Here is a 23,458-nt window from a genome sequence, read left to right as displayed (position 1 = left end):
AGTGGAGAAACATTTCAAGTGCTAGACTTTTATTTGGGAATAAACACGATAAAATATGTGCCCTGCCATCTTGATTTGGGTTTTCCACTGTTTCTCTGAATCATTTAATGTAGATATCAAAAAGGACTGAGTTTGTGTAGCATCTCTACAAAATCTCAAAAAGACATCATATCCTTTCACTTTTCCATCATTTTTAAAGATAATGGGACTGGATTGCAAAAATTAAGGAATTACGCTCTCAAAAATGATGTATTTTAACTGACACTAATGTCCTTCACTGTCCAAAAAAATTTTGCCTTAAGAATAGAGATACCCTTCAATGCTTGTTTCAGCCAGCCAGAGTGGCCATGCGGTTCTAGGCGCTACAGTCTGGAGCCAAGCGACCGCTACAGTCGCACGTTCGAATCCTGCCTCAGGCATGGATGTGTGTGATGTCCTTAGGTTAGTTAGGTTTAATTAGTTCTAAGTTCTAGGCAACTGATGACCTCAGAAGTTAAGTCGCATAGTGCTCAGAGCCATTTGAACCATTTTTGAATGCTTGTTTCTATGCAGATTTAATACTTCTCTCATTACATATAAATGCCAGCAAAGAATAACAATTTACCGTCTTTGCAATAACTCCCATAGGTTCTGGATACTGGTGTGTAAGTAGTGCCAGCAAGGCTGTGAAGGAACACAGGCCAGCCGTAAACAGAATGAAGAAAGGGAGCTCCTTCTTTGGATACATGCTGACATCACTGAAGGCTGCAGCTTAAACAGAAATATTTTACATGTATGATACAATTTTAACATTTAGAGAACAAGTTCTTTGACATAAAAAGTCACAAACAAAAAGGTAGATTATATGTAAATGTAAAAACTTATATGTACCAGAAAGTAGAAGCACAGAATTTGAAAATGTGATAGAAGAAAAGAGTGAAGTATGCTGAAAAGTGACAAGATAGTGACCTTGTGATTTAGTTACCGAATACCCATACAGGAACACATACTGAAGGGATGGCAGAAATGTGACACAGGGAGGCAGAAAGAAGATAAGAACAGGATATAGTTGAATAAATACTATTGGTATTTCACAGGTAATTACATGCCACTTTGTAAACCAAAGTTCGTCATCCATTTAACATCAAGTACACAGAAAGTGTTGGTCTGCTGTCTCATGCAAAATAACTGACGCACTACTTTTAAAACAACATACATACAATAAACCTTGATTAAAAATACAATGGAAGACATTACTGTAGTAACATTGTTCACGTTTACGTCGCACTGCACTTAGCGTAGACCGGGACTGTGTCCTAGGCATGCCCGATGTTAACTGACTGGGCACGGCCCATGCTGCCGGAGTTGTTGTTGTTGTTGTTGTCGTCATGCCGGCAGAGGTCGCGTCCGAATTCTCGCGTGCCCTCTGGTGGACGGGACTACTTGCGGCAACTACCGTCCGTGACGCGCCGTGCCAATGTGCGCCTCCCGCGATCTTTCTGGTGGCTACTACACTCCTCCTCCTTCGGCGGGTGAAAACACTGTGATCCACTGCATCGGAAGGTGGAGTGTCGGGCAGGAGCGATGACCTCCACATCCATGGGATGGCCGGAGTCTAGGGGATCCGCCAACCCTCGAGCTGGAACCTTCGAGTACGGCTGGAAGTGACCCACACGAAGAGGCCCCCGTCGTCCCACAACCGGAGCCCGGGACAGAACGGGCGACAAGCTGTTGAACTCCGGATCCTGTTCCACCCCGGGAGGGGCAAGACCCAGTGGCGGGGACGAAGGGGAAGGGACGACCACAGGTGAACCAACCTCCTGAGAAACCGGGCCCGCTAGGGGGGCCGGCTCTCGCTGGGGCATCTCGAACGATGGCGATGCCGGTACTGGAGCTACTGGAGGCTGCCAAGGCTGAGAACCACCGCAGTGCGGCAGAGGCACAGCGGGGAGAGGAGGCAACGTCCCCTGCGAAACCAACACAGGTGCCGGCAATGGGGAAGCCGGTGTCCGAGAGGGCAGAGGGTGGGTGCCCGAACGTGGACGTAGCCGATTTTGGTGACGACGTACCACCCGGTCCCCCTCCTGCAAGGTATAGGGCTGGCGGCCATTTCGGCACAGGACCACTGCTGGTAGCCAACGTGGATTGCGACCAAACCCACGGGCCCAGACAGACATACCCAGTGGAAAGCCAGGTACTCCTCTTTGTGAAGACTGGCGAGGACCAGGCCGGAGGAGGTGCAGCAGAGTCCTAGGTTGACGCCCATGGAGCAGCTCTGTGGGGCTGCGGTCTCCCATTGGCGTGGTCCGGTATGCCGTCAAGAAAAACGTCAATGCTTCCTCCGCAGGAAATTCGTGCACATACTTTTTCATCTGCGTCTTAAATGTGCGCACCATGTGCTCTGCTTCCCCATTCGATTGTGGATGGAAGGGGGGAGAGCAAACGTGCCGAATACCGAAGCGCCTACAAAACTCCTGGAAGGTCTGCGAAATAAACTGCAGTCCATTGTCCGAGACCAGGGTGATTGGCAGACCTTCCACAGAAAAGATTTTTGCTAGTGCCTGGATTGCAACTTCTGAAGTGGTTGAGGAGCAGCGAACCACATATGGGAATCGGGAATAAGCATCAATGACAATGAGCCAAAAACCATTGAGAAACGGGCCCGCAAAATCGATGTGAACACGTTCCCATGCTTGGGTTGCCGGTGGTCGTGAAGAGAATGCCGCCCTGGGAGATGCTTGTTGGCTCGCACACTGGGAACAGGCGGCCACCAAGTGCTCAATTTCTCTGTCAATACCAGGCCAGTACACATGTCTGCGAGCCAAGGTTTTAGTACGGGAAACACCCCAGTGCCCCGCATGTAATAACGTGAGGACCTCCCATCGTAAACTTGCAGGAACAACCACGCGAGGAGCTGTGTCATCGGTAGCCAGAAGGAGAACGCCTTCCAAGACCGAGAGGCGGTCCCGTAGAAGAAAATAATTACGAAGAGGGTCCGAGGCCCGGCCCGGAGGGCGGGATGACCACCCCTGCTGAATGAGGCGAACTACTTGCCCGAGAACAGGGTCAGCTGCCGTTTCCCTGGCGACTCGAGAACTAGTGATCGGGAAGCCATCAACCGCTTGGTGGGACGCCACATCCAAATGAAAACACATAATCTCCTCTCGATCGAACGTAAGATCCGGGCCCACCGGAAGACGGGAAAGAGCATCGGCGTTGGCATGCTGTCCTGTAGGGCGAAAATGAATGTCATAATGGTACTTAGAGAGGAACAAGGCCCAGCGCTGTAGTCTGTGGGCCGCCCTATCCGGAATCTGAGAGGCGGGGCCAAATAACGATATTAACGGCTTATGGTCAGTGATTAACTGAAACGTCATGCCATACAAGAAAGGGTGAAACTTGGTAACAGCATAGACAATGGCCAAAGCCTCTTTTTCCACCTGGGAGTAATGGGCCTGCGCGGGACTAAGCGTTTTAGACGCAAACGCCAGTGGTTGCTCGGAACCATCTGCGTTGCGATGGGCCAGGACCGCCCCCACCCCATACTGCGAAGCGTCTGTAGCCAGGACCAACGGCTTACGGGGATCAAAAGTAGCCAAACAAGGGGCGGACGTGAGGAGGCACTTCAACGAGGTGAACGCTCGCTCGCATGCAGGCGACCAATCAAAAGGAACACCCTTGTGCAGAAGGCAGTACAGGGGGTGGGCTGTAGTGGAAGCCCTGGGAATGAACAGGTGGTAATAGGCTATCTTGCCTAAAAAAGCTTGCAACTCTTTCAGCGAAGCGGGCCGAGGAAGGTTGACGATACCTTGGACCAAACTTCCTAGTGGCTGGATACCGTGCCGAGAGATGGTGTAGCCCACATACTCAATGGATGGTTGAAAGAAGGTTGACTTATGTAGGTTGCAACGCAAGCCCACAGACCTGAATTTGAGAAAGAGGGTACGAAGGTTGTGCAAGTGTTCCTTCGTGCTGCGGCCTGTGACAATTATGTCATCCAGGTAATTAACACAATGAGGAATTGTCGACGTGACATGCTCAAGATAACGCTGGAATATCGCCGGGGCACTGGATATTCCAAAGGCCAACCGCTCGTATTGGTAAACGCCAAACGGGGTGTTGACGACCGCCAACCGTTTGGAGTCCTCATCAAGTGGTATCTGATGATAAGCTTCCGACAGATCGATTTTCGAAAAATATTGGCCTCCCGCCACGGAGGAGAACAATTCATTAGCACGAGGCAAAGGATAGGTGTCCACCACCAATTGGGAATTAATGGTGGCCTTGAAATCGCCACAAAGACGTAATTTCCCGAGGGCTTCCTTACAGTAACGAGGGGCGAAGCCCACTCACTGGAAGAAATGGGAAGAACGACCCCTAGGGCTGTCAGCCGGTCTAGCTCTTCCTTTACCTGAGGGCGGAGAGCCAAGGGAATCTACCTCGCGCGTAGAAAATGCGGGCGAGCCGACGCCTTCAACGTTAAGTGAGCTTCAAAATCTGAAACACGCCCTAGGCCCTCCTCAAAAATATCTGGAAAGACGGAGATCAAAGATTCCAAATATTGATAGGGAACGTCTTCTGAGACCAACTGTATGTCGTCAGCGATAGAAAAACCGAAAGCTTTAAAGGCATCCAGGCCAAAAAGGTTAGCTGAGCTCGCATCACTGACAAAAGTAATAGGCCGAGTGACTGATTTGTAAGTCACGTCGGCAGTGAATTGACCCAGTAGGGGAATGAACTGTTTACCATAACCGCGTAGACGCCGGTAAACTGGCGCCAACGGGGGCGATCCAAGGTCGGAATAAGTTTGTGCATTCAACAACGAAACTGCCGCGCCCGTATCGACTTGCAGGTGTAACCGGCGCGACCGAACCGACCCCTCGATAAAGTGTTTGCGTGCCGATGCGTCGGGAGCCTGGCCCGATGAAACTTCCTGAATGTCAACGTCTATGTCCTCTGTACCTGCTTCCTTCGATTCTTTTGAGGCTGAGCGGCAAACTATAGCAATGTGACCTTTTCTATTACATTTGCGACAAACGGCCCAACGCTGGGGGGCACTCTGACCGATCATGATGTATATAGCACGACGCACAGGACGGCAACAGGGGCCGGCGGCCGGAATTCTGTTTACGCGCCGTGCGGGAGCGGCCGTAACGGCCGGATTGAACCGCTCGCACGTCGTCCACCCCCGACACAGTGGACGCGGCCGCGCCGCCCTGAACCTCCGCGACGTCGCACCACGCTTCCAGCTGTTGACCTGCTGCGTGAGAGACTTCATACGATTGAGCAATGGACAGGACTTCCTCGAGGGAAGGGTTTTCTAATTGCAGGGCCCGTTGCCGGACCTCCCTATCAGGGGCCGAATGAACAATGACGTCGCGTACCATAACGTGGGCGTACGACTCTCGCGACTGCTCCGTGACAAAATGACACTTGCGACTAAGACCGTGCAGGGTAGCGGCCCACGCCCGGTAAGACTGATGGGGCTGTTTCTTGCATTGATAGAACTCGACCCTAGCCGCCACAACATGCGTGCGGCGGCGATAATATGAAGACAGCAATGAACACAATGCGTCAAAAGACAAGGACGAGGGTTCCTGCAACGGCGCTAGCTGCCGCAAAACTTGATACAGCGAGGGAGATATCCAAGACAAGAAGAGAGCACGACATACCTCCGCATCGGAAACATGAAACGCCTGGAAATGCTGCCGAAGGCGATGTTCATAGGCGTCCCAATCCTCCGCCGTCTCGTCATCGGGGGAAAGGGAGGAGGGAACGGCGCCGGAGCAGACGGCGTGGAGAGCAACGCCGGAAGCACTTGTTTCATGGTGGCCATGAGTTCCGTCTGCTGCGCAACCAAAACTCGCACCAAATCCTCCATGCCGTGGAGAAGCTGCGAAACCGGAACAACGACGCAACACGCGAAAGAACGACCCTACTCGTCGCCAATTGTGTAGTAACACTGTTCACGTTTACGTCGCACTGCACTTAGCGTAGACCGGGACTGTGTCCTAGGCATGCCCGATGTTAACTGACTGGGCACAGCCCGTGCTGCCGGAGTTGTTGTTGTTGTTGTTGTTGTTGTTGTTGTTATGCCGGCAGAGGTCGCGTCCGAATTCTCGCGTGCCCTCTGGTGGACGGGACTCTACTTGCGGCAACTACCGTCCGTGACGCGCCGTGCCAATGTGCGCCTCCCGCGATCTTTCTGGTGGCTACTACAATTACCATCGCTTTACAGCATTTCAAAATGAACGGTTTTTATTCATATGTTATGTTTTAAACTGTTAACAGAGTTCAGAATTGTTGATTGTTATGCAAATCTTGCTCCTGTAATCCTCTGTACATTGTTGTGCAGCACAATATTATTATACAAGGGCTATCCAGAAAAATGATTATGTTTTGATATTAAAATGAAATACAAAAAATTATGTTTTATTCATTTCAAAGTGACACTTAAATACTACTTTTCAATATAGTCTCCACCATACAAATTTAGGCACTTATCATAGTGGCAAACAATCTTTGAAATACCATTGTCATAACATTTGGCTGCCTGAGACCTCAGAGTCATGCCCTACAGCAGTTCCACATCATCATCAAAGCACTGCTATGATTTGATGCAACACACTTCATGAAATTTGTGGAAAACTAAATGAGAGCTACAGCATCGTGAATCAGTAGTTTTCTTCAATCTTCTCACTATCTTTTGCAGCCAGTTCATCAGTCACAACACTTGATCACCCACTTTGCTCTTCATCGTGAACATTACTTCAGCCACTTTTAAATCTAATGCACCACTGGTGCACCCAGTCTTCAGTGATTACGTTGTTTCCATATGCTTTGCATAGAAGCCTATAATTTTTATCACTTTATGGCTTTTTGCCAACAAAAACCTTATTACTGACTGCACTTTACAACTCATGGGATTTTCAATTGCAGCATGGATTTGAAACTTTTACTGTGGAATAACAGGAAATGACACAAACCTCACCATGGTGCAGCTACATGTCGACTGAATGGACAAATGTGCAGACAACAATATGTCCATACTACCCTGCCCATTGTTGCTGCAGGCGAAAATGTAATCCACATTTTGGATTGCCCTCATATTACTAGAAGACAACAGTGACTAACTATCAGAAATTATCATCGGCTAAATTCAAAATATTGCAATGAGGAATGTTCCAACATCATATTTTAGTGTGACGAGTTCTCTCTTGGCAACTGCAAAAGAACCTACAAACTCAATAACACAATAAAAAAGTAATTACAGACTAGAACAATAGTAGAAGCTCTCCTGTTCTGTACCATAACCATATACACTCCACATATCCAAATTTTCAGCTTGCTTATAAGACTTTTGAGGGGGTGTTGACTGAATGTTGATATACTGTGTATCTTTATCACTCACTGGAGGTATTTCACAGACTCTTTTTAAAGCACTGTTCATTGTTCTAACTTGGAACACAAGGAAACATATGGCTGTAAAATAGATACAGTTTAATGGGTCATAGAGTGATATCAACAACAATACAATGAAAGTAGTGGGCACATCTCTAACACTTAACAGCTGAGAGCTTGAAGACCTTATATAGATGCTCTCCATGTCAGATGTCACTGATTTAGTGCTGCACAAGCGGACCTGGTGATGGTGGTCAGTGACAGGGCTGCCCCTTGTGGCCACCTCGTGTAGTTGCTGGCACACCGTTTGAGTATCGGTGCGCACCACGCTTGCCATAGTGGGCCGACATGTCTTGTGTGAGCAGTAGGTGTAGTAACCAATGGGTTACTACAAAGCTACTTCCTTGTGGGGAAGGGTAGTGTGGGGGGTAGGGGGTGGAGGGTGGGGGGAGGGAAGGAGGAAGACCAGGCATTGCTGTTCATGATGCTGTGACTGAAGAGACATTCATGATATCTATGGTGGTGCCTAGGCTGGTAGCTGATGGTGTAAGAAGTTTCAATCTGCCCAGACCGAAAGTGAGGGAGATGAGGGCACCCCCAACCACCCGTGGACCTCGGTACATCCACAGGTCAGGACCAGCAACAGTCAGTTGGGAGTCATCTGGAATTCAGAATCCACAACAGTGGCAGACTGCAGAGCAGAGGCTCTGGCAACTAAGACACTGTATCTGTCCCCACTGATGGCAGCGCCTGCTCAGCACAGTTGGAGTTGCCAGCACCGGCCACATGAAGCAAAGTCATCTTTGATGCTGACATAACCCCAACCACCAGGGTAGATAGGCACAAACAGGCCTGCTCGACACCCAAGCGAGTAGAGCTGACGTAGAATGAGGCATTGGGCCCATGGACTGAGGCAGCAGCATGTGCCTTGGTACGCAAATTCATGCAAATTGTTCTGGTGGCATTCTGCGAGTTGACCTTCGGTGTGAATCAAGAAGACACGAAATCGTGCTGGCTGTTGATGATGATGATGATGACTCGAATGAAGTGAGTGCACCAGCCAAATGCTCTGGCCAACACTGGTGTACCAATCGCAAATATTACAGTACTGATGCTGCTGGGGGACTCCCGTCAACTGACAGCTTGCAGAAACTCTGATAGAATCTTGGCCCCAACTGACATCGTTCTGTAAGAGCTTAAAAAATGTGAGCACCTCCTTGGCTGGCAAATCTTATACACACTTGTGCATCTGTGTCTTAAATGTTAGGACAAGACATTCCAGTTCGCCATTCGACTGGTTGGAAAGGAGGCACCATGATGTGACGAATGCCATTGCGTGTGCGAAAGTCCTTGAAAGATAGTGTCACGAACTGAGGACCACTGACCAAAACCAGGCTGCAATGCAGGCCTTCTATGGATAATAGCTCTGACAGGGCCTTGATAGTCATGTCTGCTGTCACAGACGTAGAGTGAACGAGATGAGAAAAAGCATCAATTGTCAATAACTAGAAACTGTCTAGAAAAGGACCAGTAAAATCATAGTGGACACTCTCTCCCAATGCTGCATAGGGGTCAGACATGGAAAAAAGAAGAAGTGTATGGCACACCACCTGCTGATCTGAACACTTGCAGAGGCTGCAACAAGGTGTTGCACTTCCCCACAGATACCCAGCCAAATCACATGTCAGCACACCACCAGTTTTGTGCAAGAGAACTCCCAGTCACCCTGATATAACAAGCAGAGAACCTCACATAGCAGAGCGGCTGGCACCACGACGTGGAGAGTAAACTCTTCTGTCAACAAGAGAATAACACTATCCAGGAAGGAGAGGCAAACGCGCAACACACAAAGATTTCAAAGTGGGTCCGATGCTAAGTCCTGAGGACAGTTGAGCCACCCATGTTATATCATGTGTACAATCTTCTGGAGTACCGGATCCACCACCACTACATAAGCAATATGGGAACTGGTGATGGGGAAGCCATCCACCGTGTGCCTCATTTCTGAGTCCAATTGCAAACAAAGCTATTCCTCCTGATCAAAAGAGTGGTCAGTCCATGGGGAGCCGTGATAGAGCATCTGTGTTCACATGCTGCAATATGGGATGAAAATGGATCTCATAGTTGTACCGGGACAAGAACACAGAACAACGCTGAAGACAATGAGCGGATTTGTCTGATAAGAAAACCGACACACTAAACAGGGAAACCAAGGGCTTATGGTGCATAATTAAATAAAATTTTGCTCCATACAAGAACACATGATTTTTTTAATGCACAGACAATAGCAAGAACTTCTTTTTACACCTGAGAATAGTGCTGCTGAGCTGAGTGTTTTCAACATGAAAGTAATAGGCTGTCTGGAGCCATCTGAATGGCGATGGGCCAGGACCACCCCCACCCTGCACTGGGATGCGTCTGTATCTAGGCCCAGATGCTTGCTGGGTTGAAATGTTGCAAGACATGGTACAATGTAAAGACACTATCCTTAAGCTGCACAAAACTACACCGACAGGCCCCAGAATAAACATAAGGAGCACTTTTCTGAAGCAAGAGATGCAAACGAGTGGGCGACAGTAGCTGCTCTGGGAATAAACTTGTGATACTATGCCACTTTGCCAAGAAGTTTTCTCAGATTAGATATCTGTAATGGCAGCAACATGTTATTCCAAGGAGTGCACACCCTGCCATGAATGAATTTTCATGTCCCAAATAAACAATTGAAGGCTGTAAAACATGAGATTTACTGAGCTTACATTTGAGACCCGCAGTTCGTAGAGCAGCAAATCTGTTGTAGCACCTGTCATGACAGTCTCATGAAGACAGTTAATGCAATGAAGGACACCCATCAAAACTTGTTCTAAAAAATACTGAAAGATGGCAGGCACACTAACGACCCCAAACATTAGTCATTAATACTGATAGAAAATGAATGGCATATTAATGAAATCTGAATGTAGGCTGCGGCCAAATCAATTTTCGGAAAGAACTGACCCTCAGCGAACTCTGTGAGCAGCTCATCTCAGAGAGGCAGGAGATGAGTGTCGATGACTGACTGTGCATTAAGATTGACACCGAAGTTGCCAGGAAGCTGTAACTGAGCAGATAGCTTCTTTACAGTCACTAAGGATATAGCCCATTCATTTGAGAAAACTTGTTTAATCACTCCCAATGAAGTTAAGTGACTGAAGTTAAGCAATCCAGCTACATCTTAACCTGGTCATGTAAACCTACTGGCACCAGCCACACTCAAAATAAGTGAGGGCAGGCAGAGAGTTTGAGTGTGATGTGTGCCATGTAATTGTCTGCATACCCTAACACAGGGGCAAACAGAGATAAAAGTTCAGAACCCAAGGAATTCAATTTGTGACAAGGTACTTGGTCTGACCTGAGAAGCATCCAAAACAGAAAATTCAGAAGTAACAAAGGAATCTAACCCAAACAAATTTTCGGTACTTGACTCATTAACCACAAGATATGTAATGGTACAGGCAATTGACTTGTAAAATTTGTCAGCCATGAATCGGTCAAGAGTAGGAATCTGCAGTCTGTTGTAGCTTACCAACTGATGCTCGACGTGTGCCAATGGTGAAGACCCTAGCCTGTCATACATTTGTGAGTTGAGTACAGACATGGCGGCTCTTCTGCTGACTTGTAGGATCAATAGCTTTACATTTATGGCAAGAGGTCCACCACTTATGGCAGGTCTACTTGTGCTGTATGAAACAAGAGGGGCATGCAAGAAGTGGCATTCACTGTTCCTGCTGCCAATGACATGTTTCTCTGCATCAGCCCAGTTGGATTGTTGATAATGTTATTACCTCCTCTTCCCCCTGTGTACTGCATTATAACCACCGGGGCTGCGTGCTCTCAACAACAGCAACACAACTCCAAGCCTCCAATTGGTGGCCCACAATGTGAGAGATCTCTAACAACTGTGCAATATTCAAAACCTCTTCTAAAGTAGCGTTCTCAAACTGAAGCACATGTTGCCGCACCTCCTTAACTGGGGCTGAACAAATGATTGTGTGTCTGACTATGATGTCTGCATAAGACTAGCTGTGACGAACTGACACTTATTATTGTGAGGCCATGAAGCTCTGTCATGCAAGCTCAATATGACTGCTGCAGCTGTTTGTGACAGAACTGGTAGAATTCAACATGTGCAGCGACCACATGTGTACGCTTGTGGTGACAGAATGGCAGCAAAGGACACCCATCATCAAAAGAAAGCGACGCTGATTCTTGCTAATCAGAAACTGATGCAGTAAGTGATACATATGAGGAGTATCCAACATAAGAAAACAGCCTTACAGACCTCTGTGTTGACCACCCAGAATGCCACGAAATGTTTGAGAAGCCATTTCTCATTAGCACCCCAGTCTTCTGTGGATTCATCATAGGTGGAGAATGGCAGTGGGTGAACAACCAGCAGCTAAATCTGGGTCAACACAGCCAATAACTGTTCCAACACCATATGCACCTGTTGTTGTAGGAGTGATCAGACTAAAGCTTCCCTGGAGAGTGGAACAGCAGGAAAACCACAGAATCTGAAACATACGAAAATTGGACCCTCATCATTGCCACTTGCGTTCTAACTAGGAACACATGTCCGTACAGAAGATACAATTTTTTGAGCCACTGCATGACATCAGCAAGAATACAATTAAAGTAGTTCACATGTCTCAAAGACATTTAACAACAGAGAGCCTGGAGGCCTGTGCATGCCTATCCATATCAGGTGTTGCTGGTGTAGTACTGCGCATGCATAGCCAATCTGCCAATGGTGGATGGTGACCGGACTGCACCTGGAGGCCATCTCGGATAGTTGCGTGCGAGTGCATCATTTGACTGTCGGTCATACTACACTTGCCATAGTGGCACGACTTATGCCCACTGTGGGCAGTAGGTGTAGTCATTGGCGGGTTACTATATTCATCTGATAACAATAATGAGCATCATAAGTTGGTGGTGGCACCGAGTACTGTTCTATTGACCTCAAGAAGAGCATTCTTATGTTTATCTCTGTAGTAGACATACAGGGAAAGGTAACTTCAGAGAACTTTAATGGCAAGTATTTAGACATTGTAAGCTAAAATGCTGTTGGCACAATGTATACCGTATTTACTCGAATCTAAGCCGCACTCGAATCTAAGCCGCACCTGAAAAATGAGACTTGAAATCAAGGAAAAAAAATTTTCCGAATCTAAGCCGCACCTGAAATTTGAGACTCGAAATTCAAGAGGAGAGAAAAGTTTTAGGCTGCACTTCCAAATCAAAACAAAGTTGGTCCATTGTAATATGAGGCACATTTAGGTCAAATGAATGACGATACAGCTACAGTAGTTTGGTTCGAGTCGTAAGCTTAGCAGTTAAGCTTTACCAGGTAGCCACTGCTATGCGTCAGGTGCTCCGTCCGTATTTATACGGGTACCCTTCCTTTTTCACGTGCTTCGTCTGGTTTGAATCGATTGCTTATTTTTCTTTGATCTGACAAGTGCCATTCTCCATGTTATAGGTGTTTATGTCACTCTATGCTGAAAATGCATTACTGTACTGTGTCATGCATTGATTGTTGCATTCTGATAATGAGTGTTTATGACCTGTCACCGCTCGTGGCATGGCTTGCTTTTGTGCGCGCTACCGCCAGTTACAATAAAAAAAAAAAAAAGAGAGGAATTGTCTCGTTAGCAAAACAATGGCAAGAGACTGCTATTTGTTGTTACTTACACTACTGCTTTCTTTGATAATGAACAACAAGAACCAAATAATAGACTGCGTATGATAGAAAATGTTCTGAATGAGAATTTAGCGAAAATTTTTCTCCGTTTGAAAACCTTTGCAGACGCCTCTTTAGTACATTACATTCTGCACAGAAATTAGAGTCATCTTAGATTAAAAAATCTGATGCAGAGGTTTTGGTGCCAGTATTTATCTTTGTGCCTGCAAAGCATGCCTGCATAGCACTACATATATTCGACGGCAGAAGTTAGTTGTGGCGGCACCTACCAACATTTTTCAGAACTTCCGCTTACTTTGCACTCGATTCTAAGCCGCAGGCGGTTTTTTGGATTACAAAAACCGGCTTAGATTCAAGTAAATATGGTAAGTAGCTTATATTAAGGTCTCAACTATTTCCATCACTTGTTATGATGTTTTGAAGGACTACTATCTCAAATATTAGTGAAATTTCTGCAACTCTTCCTCTTGAAACTAAGACAAAAAATACTACTAACACAATACAGCAGTGTACAGGTGTTAGAGAGTTACACATTAGCCAAGCCTCTTCTATAAGCCTTTGTGATCAAGCCAACAGCTTCAGTTGATAGACGTATTCATCATTAGAAGCCTCTTTGCAATTTGAACAAGTTGGAATACATACAGTGTTTATCAAGTTACACGTAAAGCCTTAGCAACATTATGATGGATGACATGTATGACAAAATGAAAAATCAGGACTTTTTCTTACACAATCTCTGATCCAGTGGGCACAACTCAAAATCTTAGAAACAAGAGCTTGCTAACTGGATAATGAAAGTACTACAAAATGATATCTGAGCCAGTTAAGGCAAACAATTGTGACTACAGATTATTATGTTATGTTTGTAAAAATAAACCATCACACATGATAAAGAGAAGGATGGAAGAATAGGGTTCAATGACCCCTCGACACTGAGTTCATTTGAGATGGAACACAAGCTCTGACTTTTTCACAGACAGGAAATAGAAGGAATCATCCAGAGGGAGCTTTTCAGATTATTTTTAATTTTAGCTTTGCTATCTCTCAGGTATTTAATACCATTGGTTAAGTGATTACAGATTTTGATAGCAGCATTATTTATCGCTCTTATGAGCAAAAGTCAGTTGCCATGAAGAGTAATGAAGCTAATTTGTTCTAGTATTATAATTATACATGTCATTGTTCATTCTGAAGTCTCAACAGGTTATTGGCAATTAATTTCATGACAGAAGAGATTGCTGTAGTTAAAATATTTAATGCCTTAAACAGCCATACACAAAGTGAATGATGGCAAGGACCATATATTATTCATGTGACAAGCTTTTGAGCAATAAAGACTATGTTTCTTCAAAAATCGTTGAATATCTTCCAGATGTAGTTCAAAGTAGGTTGAAGCAGAATATTAGTTTACAGAAAAAAGACAGAATAGGAAAAGAAGAATTCTGCTTATAGGCAGCAGTCATGGGAGGGGTGTGGGCTAGCAGCTTCGGGAGAAATTAGGTGCAGGGTAACAGGTCACAAGTTTCATGAAACTAAGTGATAGCCTTAGACAGGTGACAGAAAACTTAGGTCAGCTATGCAGGGATTTTGAGAAGGAAGATCAGGTAATTATAGTTGGAGGAGCAGGAAACAGCCTGGCTATGAATCCAAGAAGTATTAGGAGTGACCTGGATAAAACAGGAGCAGAAACTGAGCACACATATGTGGGGTTTGTGGAGGTCTTTTAGTGCCATGATCAGCCCTGGGTAAACACTGCTGTAAGGCATGTTAACACTGAGCTGAACAGGATACTCCAGACACCGGCAAAATCTCACACAAAAGTTGTTCCAGTAAATGCTATTGGTAGGTAGGGATCCACTACACATGGCCTGCACCCGAATAGGATGGGGAAAAATAAGTTAGCTTCTCTATTAGCAGAAACTGTAAGGAGGTCCACAGTCACACAAGGGGTGATCCCTGTGGTTAATGGGTCCAGGCAGACAGGCTTTTTAGGTTAAAGCCAAAGTCCAGACAGATGACAATCAAGATACATAGAATAAAAGAAACTTCATGTACAGTAAACAGGGGTAAAGCTAAGGGCAGTATCAACTTACTTCAACAAAATATCAGGGGAATAAACAATAAAGTAGATGAGCTATTAGTGTGTTTAGATGATCTCAAAAATACGAATGAGATTGATATACTCTGTCTGAACACCATGTAACTGTAGGTATGGATAGTGTCAGTATAAGTGGGTATAACTTAGCAGCTTACACTTGTAGATCTACGATGGATAAAGGAGGAGTTGCCATTTTCATAAAACAAGGGTATAAATGCAAAACCGTAGAAGTAAGCGAATTTTGTCTTGATCAGCACTTTGAGGTACGTGCATGTGAACTTCAGTTAGATAATGTAGTACTGATATTAGCAACAGTGTACAGGTCCCCAGTATCCTTGCTTACAGCATTTTCAAAAATCTTCAAGGAAGTAATGTACTCAAGAGTGGTTAGCCATCTCAACAGTAATGGGATACTTAGTAAATCACAGTTTGGATTTAAAAACTGCTGTTCCACTGAGACAGCAACATACAATTTCACTGGACACATAATCGAGTCTTAAATAGTAAAATGTCACCAATAGGAATCTTCTGTGACTTGTCCAAAGCATTTGATTGTGTGAACCATGACATTATGTTACAGAAATTACAATTCTATGGTATAAATGGAATAGCATATGAATGGTTAAGTCATACCTACAGAACAGGAAGCAAAAAGTTTCCTTATATGGGTCAAATGATTTAAATAAGTTTGCCGCTTCATCTAACTGGGGTGAAATTACATTAGGTGTTCCACAGGGTTCAATCGTGAGTCCCCTTCTGTTCTTGATATGTGTGAACGATCTCCCTTCCTATCTGAAACAGGAAGCTGAACTTACACTGTTTGCTGATTATACAAGCATCATTATTAACCCAGTAAAAGAAACTCCGATTGAAAATGATACAAATAAGGTCTTTGGAAAAGTCATTAACTGGTTTTCTGCAAATGGGCTTGCTCTAAACTTTGAAAAAACACAGTACATCCAATTTTCTGCTGCAAAAAGTACAGTTCCTTCAATAAATATAACACATCAACAGAAGTCAGTAGACAGGGTAGAGCATAGTAAGTTTTTGGGTGTACATACATAATTGGAAAATTCATATTTTGGATCTTCTAAAGCGACTAGGTTCAGCAAGTTTTGCAATCAGAATAACTGCCAATTTTGAGGATACAGAAAGTAGTAAGCTAACATACATTGCATACTTTCATTCTCTGATTTCATATGGAATACAATTTTGGGGTAACTCAATATTTAGACAAAAAGTATTCACTGGTCAAAAAGAAAGTGGTTAGAATAATGTGTGGGGTTCATAGTCACATGTCTTGTAGGCATATTTTTAAAAGATTGGGAATTCTTACAACAGCCTCACAGTACATTTACTCACTAATGAATTTGTTCTCAACAACATGGACCAGTTTAAAAACAACAGTGACATTCATGATTATAATACCAGAAAAAAGAAAGACTTACACTATCCTTTACTCAACCTATCTTTGGCACAGAAAGGAGTAAAATGTGCTACTATAAAATTTTTTGACAAATTACCAAATGAAATAAAATGTCTGACAGACAGCAGTAATAGCTTCAAAAATAAACTGAAATCTTATCTCCTTGACAACTACTTCCATACCATAGATGAATTCTTGAATAGGAATAAATAAATCTATAAATATAGCATATGCATTTTGTGCCATTTAAGGAAATGGGGCAAATATCTTGTCTTGTTTTATATGTGTATTTCTTGTGCACTTGACACGTTCCACATCATAACAGCTAGCGTACCGTGCGACTGATCAATGTAACACACAACCAACTGACTAACGACCTAACTCATGCAGCCAGTAAGACTTCACGGAGGACCAGCAGTGCTTTGCAGTACAATTTGACATATATGTACTGCAAAACATTGGCTAATCTGTGAACACTGTGTGTGTGTTTTTTTTTTTTTTTTTTTTTTAACAGTTGATAAGATGACTTAATTGGCACTTACAAAAGATAAGCCAATTACCCTTGTCCTCCACTGAAAGCTTTTGGTGCATTTCTGAGTCTCTTAAAATGTGATGCACCATGCTGTGTAAGACTTCAAATTGTCTGAGAATCATTTTCTGCTGGTGTGTGGATCTGCATGTACCACATACCGTGCAATGGCACTGTTTTGATTTTTTGCACATGTTTGTTTCATTGGAATTTCGCTGGATGGGCATCATTAGTCTCAAGCTTCTTGTATTACAGCTCACACAAGAATGCCTCCCTTCTCATTCCGTGCATCTTATGTGGGACACTGAGTTGCCTCACTGGCAATCTCATTACACATGCCTAAACAAATAAAATGATATTACAGAATTCTGTCAGAAATATTTATGCAAGTAGTAACATTTAACAGCAGGATAGCACAGTACAGTGTTGACTCACACATATTCAAAAGCAAGTCTATTACCCCTGAAGATAAGTGCAGTAGAACCTCGACAAAAAATTATATTTCTAATAAAAAAAATAGGAAAACCAAAAATTGTAGATATGAAAATGTATTTTAAAAGTGTAAAATTGTTTTTGTTTCTTTTTCTTAAACCTTGACTTTGCAGCTGCATCATGCCACTTCTTTCCCGACAATATGTGCGTAGGTGTAGAAGTTGGCTGTTCCAAATATTTGACAGCAGTCTCAATACGCATCCTTTGCTTTAGAGTGACTGATCTTTTTGTCTTCCTCCTTTTCTTCATCATCTGACTCCTCTTGGTCAGCACTATACTGTTGCAAAATTATTCACTGGTAGAGCAGCAATGTTACCTTCTGCTAGCCATTCCTCTACATCAACAGACTGGATATCTTTTTGAAGTGTTTGCAAATCCGTTGCTAAATCTGCATTGTCTGACTCATTAGGTTTTGGAAGTTCATACACTTGGTTCAGGCTAGGATAAACCTTTTTCCGTGATTTCTGTAGAGTGATTTTCCTAAGTTCTTCCAAACTTGAGAAACTGTGTAAATTACATCTTTTGTGTTGAGACTTTTCATCAAAAGAATCACAACACTCTTCTATTTTCTCTAACAAAGCACTTACAGATTTACTCCTGTAACATCATTTTAATTAAAGCCCTGGTCCATCAGTTGGATTATTGAAGTCACTAGGAGTCAGGGGGCTTATAATCTGACGATTCAGTTAATCAAAGGTTGGATAATTGAGGTTCTACTGTACAAGGTCTACAATAAACATCATTAAGATGCTCCTGTTCAAAATGATCCTTGCCGACATGAGAGAGACTGCTTCTCCTCCAACTGTGCATTTCTGCGAATGACAGAAGGCTCACTAAAGTTTATCAGCAGGTGTCAAGCCACTTATCACATAAGACAAGGGAAATGGTGAGCTGTAGTTAACAACATACACATTGGAGGAGGAGGGGGAGGGGGATGCCAATTTTAATATTCTTGATGACAAAAGACTGGTAGGCAGTCCACAACAACGTCTACTTTCAAAACTTTGCTTTTTTAATAACAATGTTAGGACGTCTCATATGCTGGACACAGATGATATAATAGAAGATAATGCAGAAAATTATGGCTTTGTAAATGAACCAGAGCTGGAAAGTTAGTCACAGCATGTCTCTTCAAAACATCAAGTAATATACATGATTCTGATTTGCAGATACGTCATCGCAGCACACAAACTGTCCGACGATGTTAACTGAATGCTTAACCATAACAGAATACCAATGCAGACAAAAGCAACAGACATTTCATTGATTTTTTTAAAAATTGTGTAGTTGCTGTGATTATATTGCATGAAACATTGAATTTCAGTTATTATGTAGGCCTATATTTACATTAATTCTTCATTAGAAATTGTACCTATCTTTTCACCCAACAGGAAGATCGGTAGTTAGATTGGGTGTGTTTGATGGGCAATAAATTACATACCCCACAATGGAACAATTTGATAATGATTACAAGCTCAAATAATTTACCTACTAACACTGAACGAACTCTGTGGTCTTCTGAAGCAAGCCTGTTTTCTTCATAATGAGGTTCTTGACCTGCAAAAACTACGCAAGCACTTAGTAAGAGATCATGGAAGAGACTACATGGACTACTCACAGTATACACTGAAGTGTTTCATTTACACCAGGAGTCTTTAGCAATTAGGCTTCTGCACCTGAACACCTTGAGGAGCACTGTGGTGATGACGGATTTTCAAAAAGTGGTGGAAGAGCTGTGACTAGGATTTATTTGGCTGTAACAGCCACAAGCTATGTATGGTCAGATTCCTCAGTTCACAGACAAACTGAAGTAATTCTCGGACACATCAATCCAAAGTCAGTGATCATAATACCGAGCAAATCATACATTGCCACAAAAATTATTCAACTCCACTCACAGGGCAGGGTGACAGTCAATATTCAGTGTGTAGACAAAAAACTGACAGTATTTACTGTTGTGTCTAGGCAAGACAGCCTAGACACAATGCGAGGAAGCCGAAAGGCACGCGTTTAGCTCACGCAGGCAAGAGATAGGTCTGTAACAGGATACGTAATGAATGCTATAAAGAAAAGTACGTAGCTTCTGGAATACTTAACTTTAATTCATCCTTGTGGTACATCGCTCTTGACGAGACAAGTGAGACTCTTTAGATACAAGCTATGTAAGGCTAATGGCGCCTTGCTAGGTCGTAGCCATTGACTTAGCTGAAGGCTATTCTAACTATCTGCTCTGCAAATGAGCGAGGCTTCGTCAGTGTGCATCGCTAGCTACGTCGTCCGTACAACTGGGGGAGTGCTAGTACGTCTCTCTAGACCTGCCGTGTGGTGGCGCTCTGTCTGCTATCACTGAAAGTGGCGACACGCGGGTCCGACATGTACTAATGGACCGCGGCCGATTTAAAGCTACCACCTAGCAAGTGTGGTGTCTGGTGGTGACACCACATTTACACCCATATTACCATGACATCCAGATACGTGCAGGAAAGATTAGAGACATGGTCATTTATTCCAGAGTGGCAAACCTGATAATAATGGCTGATATTGCACATACTCAATCCTTTGCCACAATTCATGCACAGACAACAGGGGAGTGACTTATACAAACCAAGGTAAACCCATATATGGCAGGTGATGGATGCAGTAACATCAGCATCCCTTTTGCCAAAGATAGACATTTACAAAACTATGCAACTGGATTATTTGACATCCAGGGACCATAATGATATTTTTATAGAAACATCCAGAAAAAGAAAGAACTCCACATATGAGGAACTTCCCACAGAAGTTCAATCGAAAACAAGCTGACTCAGAAGGAATAAGGCAAATTGTAGCTGCCTTTCCCACTCAGCAGTGGTAGGATGCACAGACTACCAAGTGCGTGTGTTAAGTGAACTATTGCAGAGAATACAACAGGAAGTGACACAGAGATTAATGTAAAAAACAGTGTCTGCTGAGGGATATAATATTCAGTTGTAGTCTTATATGACAAGAAAGTAGCCTTTACAGCTCGGCAAATCTTAAGCCAAGGAAGGCCCCAGGTAATGATACTCAACCCAGTCTTCTGTGACATATCACAAGTTACCAACTTTTTTACAGAACCATCAACATTATCAAAGACTCTGAAAAGCTACAGATTATTGGAAAAAGAGTAGTCATCCAAGTATGGAGCTCAAGTGAATTGTAAGTCTTACAGGCCTATTGGCCTCATCAACATGTTATATTCTGTGGGACTAATTGCAGGGATATATGGAGCTACAGGGCCTTTAAATATTGCCAGTTTGATTTTAGGAACAATCATTTCATTTATGATGTCATTAATCAAGGACTCTGCTTAGTCATTTGGCCTGCAAATATGCAGCTGCAATACTGATTAACACTGCAGGCATCTTTGACAACCTATTATGATCTAGAATGTTTCTACTCTTAAAATACCTCGGGATTTCCAGCACAGTCTACCTTAGCATCAGAGATCACTGTCAGGAGAGATTAGTAGAATATAATGCATGAAGTCATACTGTAATCAAACATATTTCCAAGGGATACCCATGAAATTTGGTTCCAAGCCTTGTTTTTTGGGACACATGCATCAAACCACTACTCATGATCAAGGAAAGGACTGAATTCACCAAATAGAACACTTTCTGGTAATGGTTTCAGTTGACCTCAATGCAGCTATGGAGGTGAGGGCAACTACTGTTTTTAGTCAAATGAAGGAATGGTACAGAGTGAACACTAGTTACTTCTGCAGATCTAAATATACGGGTGGTGGCGTTTGTATAAACAGTTACTCTCCTAAAGAATGTAAACAGTGAAGCTGCTACATTCCCCATAGCTAGAGAAAAAGACTTTGGAGTTACTAGTATAGTGACAGAGGATTTTAGAGTGTTTTGTGTGTACAGATCACCATGTGGCAATATTAGCATCTTCCTGAAAAAAAATTGCTAGCTTATTGAGAATGAATATGAAGAGAAACCTTATTATATGTGGAGACTTCAACATTGACATGGGAAAAGACACAAAAATAAGACAGGATTTTGAATAATTGTTAATACAAGATAACATGAAAGTAACAATAACTGCACCAACAAGAGTGACTTCACAAAGTGAGACAGCTATTGACAAGATAATTACTAAATTATCAAACTCTGAGTCACATGTAGTTCAGACAGAAATATCTGATCATCATGGACAACTAATCAGCTTTTGCAGAAGTAATGACACAGTACCAGAACCAAACCGAACAACCAAAGAAATTAGGATCATCAGTGAACAAAATATCAACATCTTTAGAACAATGTTAAGTAAGGAAACCTGCAATGAAACCCTACAGGCCCAGAGTGTAAATGAAAAATATGATGCATTTATTTCAACAATTAAATATCATTTTAATGTAGTATTTCCCAAAGTAAAGAGACAAGAAAGGCTGCAAGATCAAACACAGTGAATTACCAGTGAAATACTAGAACAGTGAAGGAAGCTGCAGGATCCGAAACGGATGGGCAAAGCTGAAAACTATAAAATTTTAAAAGAGAAGTTTAGAAAAACAATAAGAGAAGCAAAAGCAAGAGCAATTGACACCACCATAACGAACTCAAAAAACAAGTCAAAGGCAGCTTGGAATGCAATTAATGCTGAAAGAAAGGAAAAAGATGGGTCAAACAAAGAAGAAGTTATTAGGTCAATTAAAATAGACAACACAGTGGTCACAGATGGTATGGAAATAGCAAACATACTGAATAATAACTATATCAGTGTAGCAGAAAACTTAAACTTGGAAAGAAATAGTCAAAAACAGAAGAGTATTAAGGTACCAAAAAGTTCATGCAGTACTATGCTCTTAAGACCAGTCACGGAAGATGAACTACGGAAAACTATACAGAAACTGAAGTCCAAGAAATCAGCTGGTGATGATGAAATATTAAATCATGTAATAAAGCTGGTAAGTGAGCAGATAGTAACATCACTGCCGAACATAGCAAACTGCTCTATCAGGGATGGAATTTTTCCAGAAAAATAGATAATAACGAAGGTGGTGCCAGCGTACAAGAAAGGGGATAAGGATGAACCCAACAACTACGAACCAGTTTCACTTATATCAGGTTTCTCGAGAATCCTAGAAATGCTTATGTATACCAGATTAGTTGATTATTTTGACAAACATAACATTCTCATACCCGCAAAACATGGTTTCAGAAAGGATACATCTACAGAATCAGCAGCTGCCAGTCTAAGGGAACGAAGTTCTTCGCGGCGGCACTTATGTATAAAACATTCTCGGTATTCTTGCCACGTCAGTTCCAGATAAAATCTCGAACTTTCAACGATTACCTCCATCGTCATCGTCAGGAGCTGACTGTCTCCACTGCTGCTATGGTAGCCTCTATATAGCCCGAAGACGGCTTCTGATTGGTCGGCTTACGATTGGTCGGCGATTACATGCTGCTGTCTCAGACGGTGTTACTGTGTGCGCTGGTGGCGCCACCGCTTCCGTTTGAATGTAAACCTTGGAAGGAACATCTCTGCTGCTTTTCTGCATCAAGCGCTCATTTCCATGCGCAGCTCAGATGGTATCCGCTATCGAGGTTAAAGTTCTTTCGGCTCATTCTTATTTCAACAGCCTCCTTAATAACAGAATCCCAGTACATGGAGGCATGGGACAGAATTTTAGTTTCATCGAACAATATTTTATGTTTGTTCGTGAGGCTGTGCTCCGCAATTGCCGATTTCTCCAGTTCCCTATTTTTAATATGGCGTTGGTGTTCCGCACAGCGGTCGGAAACAGTACGAATCGTC

General features: G+C 43.4%; 1 protein-coding gene across 6 annotated transcripts in view; it reads right to left on the bottom strand.

The window, feature by feature from the left end:
• The window catches only part of LOC124721307 (protein ST7 homolog), a 178,259-nt gene that overhangs the window by 3,674 nt on the left and 151,127 nt on the right, over nucleotides 1-23,458 (bottom strand). For 3 of the 6 annotated variants that reach the window (XM_047246215.1, XM_047246217.1, XM_047246218.1), the window contains one exon: nucleotides 605-750. In XM_047246215.1, the coding sequence (XP_047102171.1) occupies nucleotides 605-750 (146 nt within the window). Of the gene's footprint in view, nucleotides 1-604; nucleotides 751-11,698; nucleotides 11,931-23,458 lie in introns of those variants that run through there. The other 3 variants (XR_007006316.1, XR_007006315.1, XM_047246216.1) reach the window with 3 other exon arrangements.

The sequence above is a fragment of the Schistocerca piceifrons genome, chromosome X, assembly GCF_021461385.2.
Source record: "Schistocerca piceifrons isolate TAMUIC-IGC-003096 chromosome X, iqSchPice1.1, whole genome shotgun sequence".
Taxonomy (NCBI): domain Eukaryota; kingdom Metazoa; phylum Arthropoda; class Insecta; order Orthoptera; family Acrididae; genus Schistocerca; species Schistocerca piceifrons.
The sequence above is the reverse complement of the archived record's forward strand: the minus strand, read 5'-3'. Positions and strand labels throughout refer to the sequence as shown.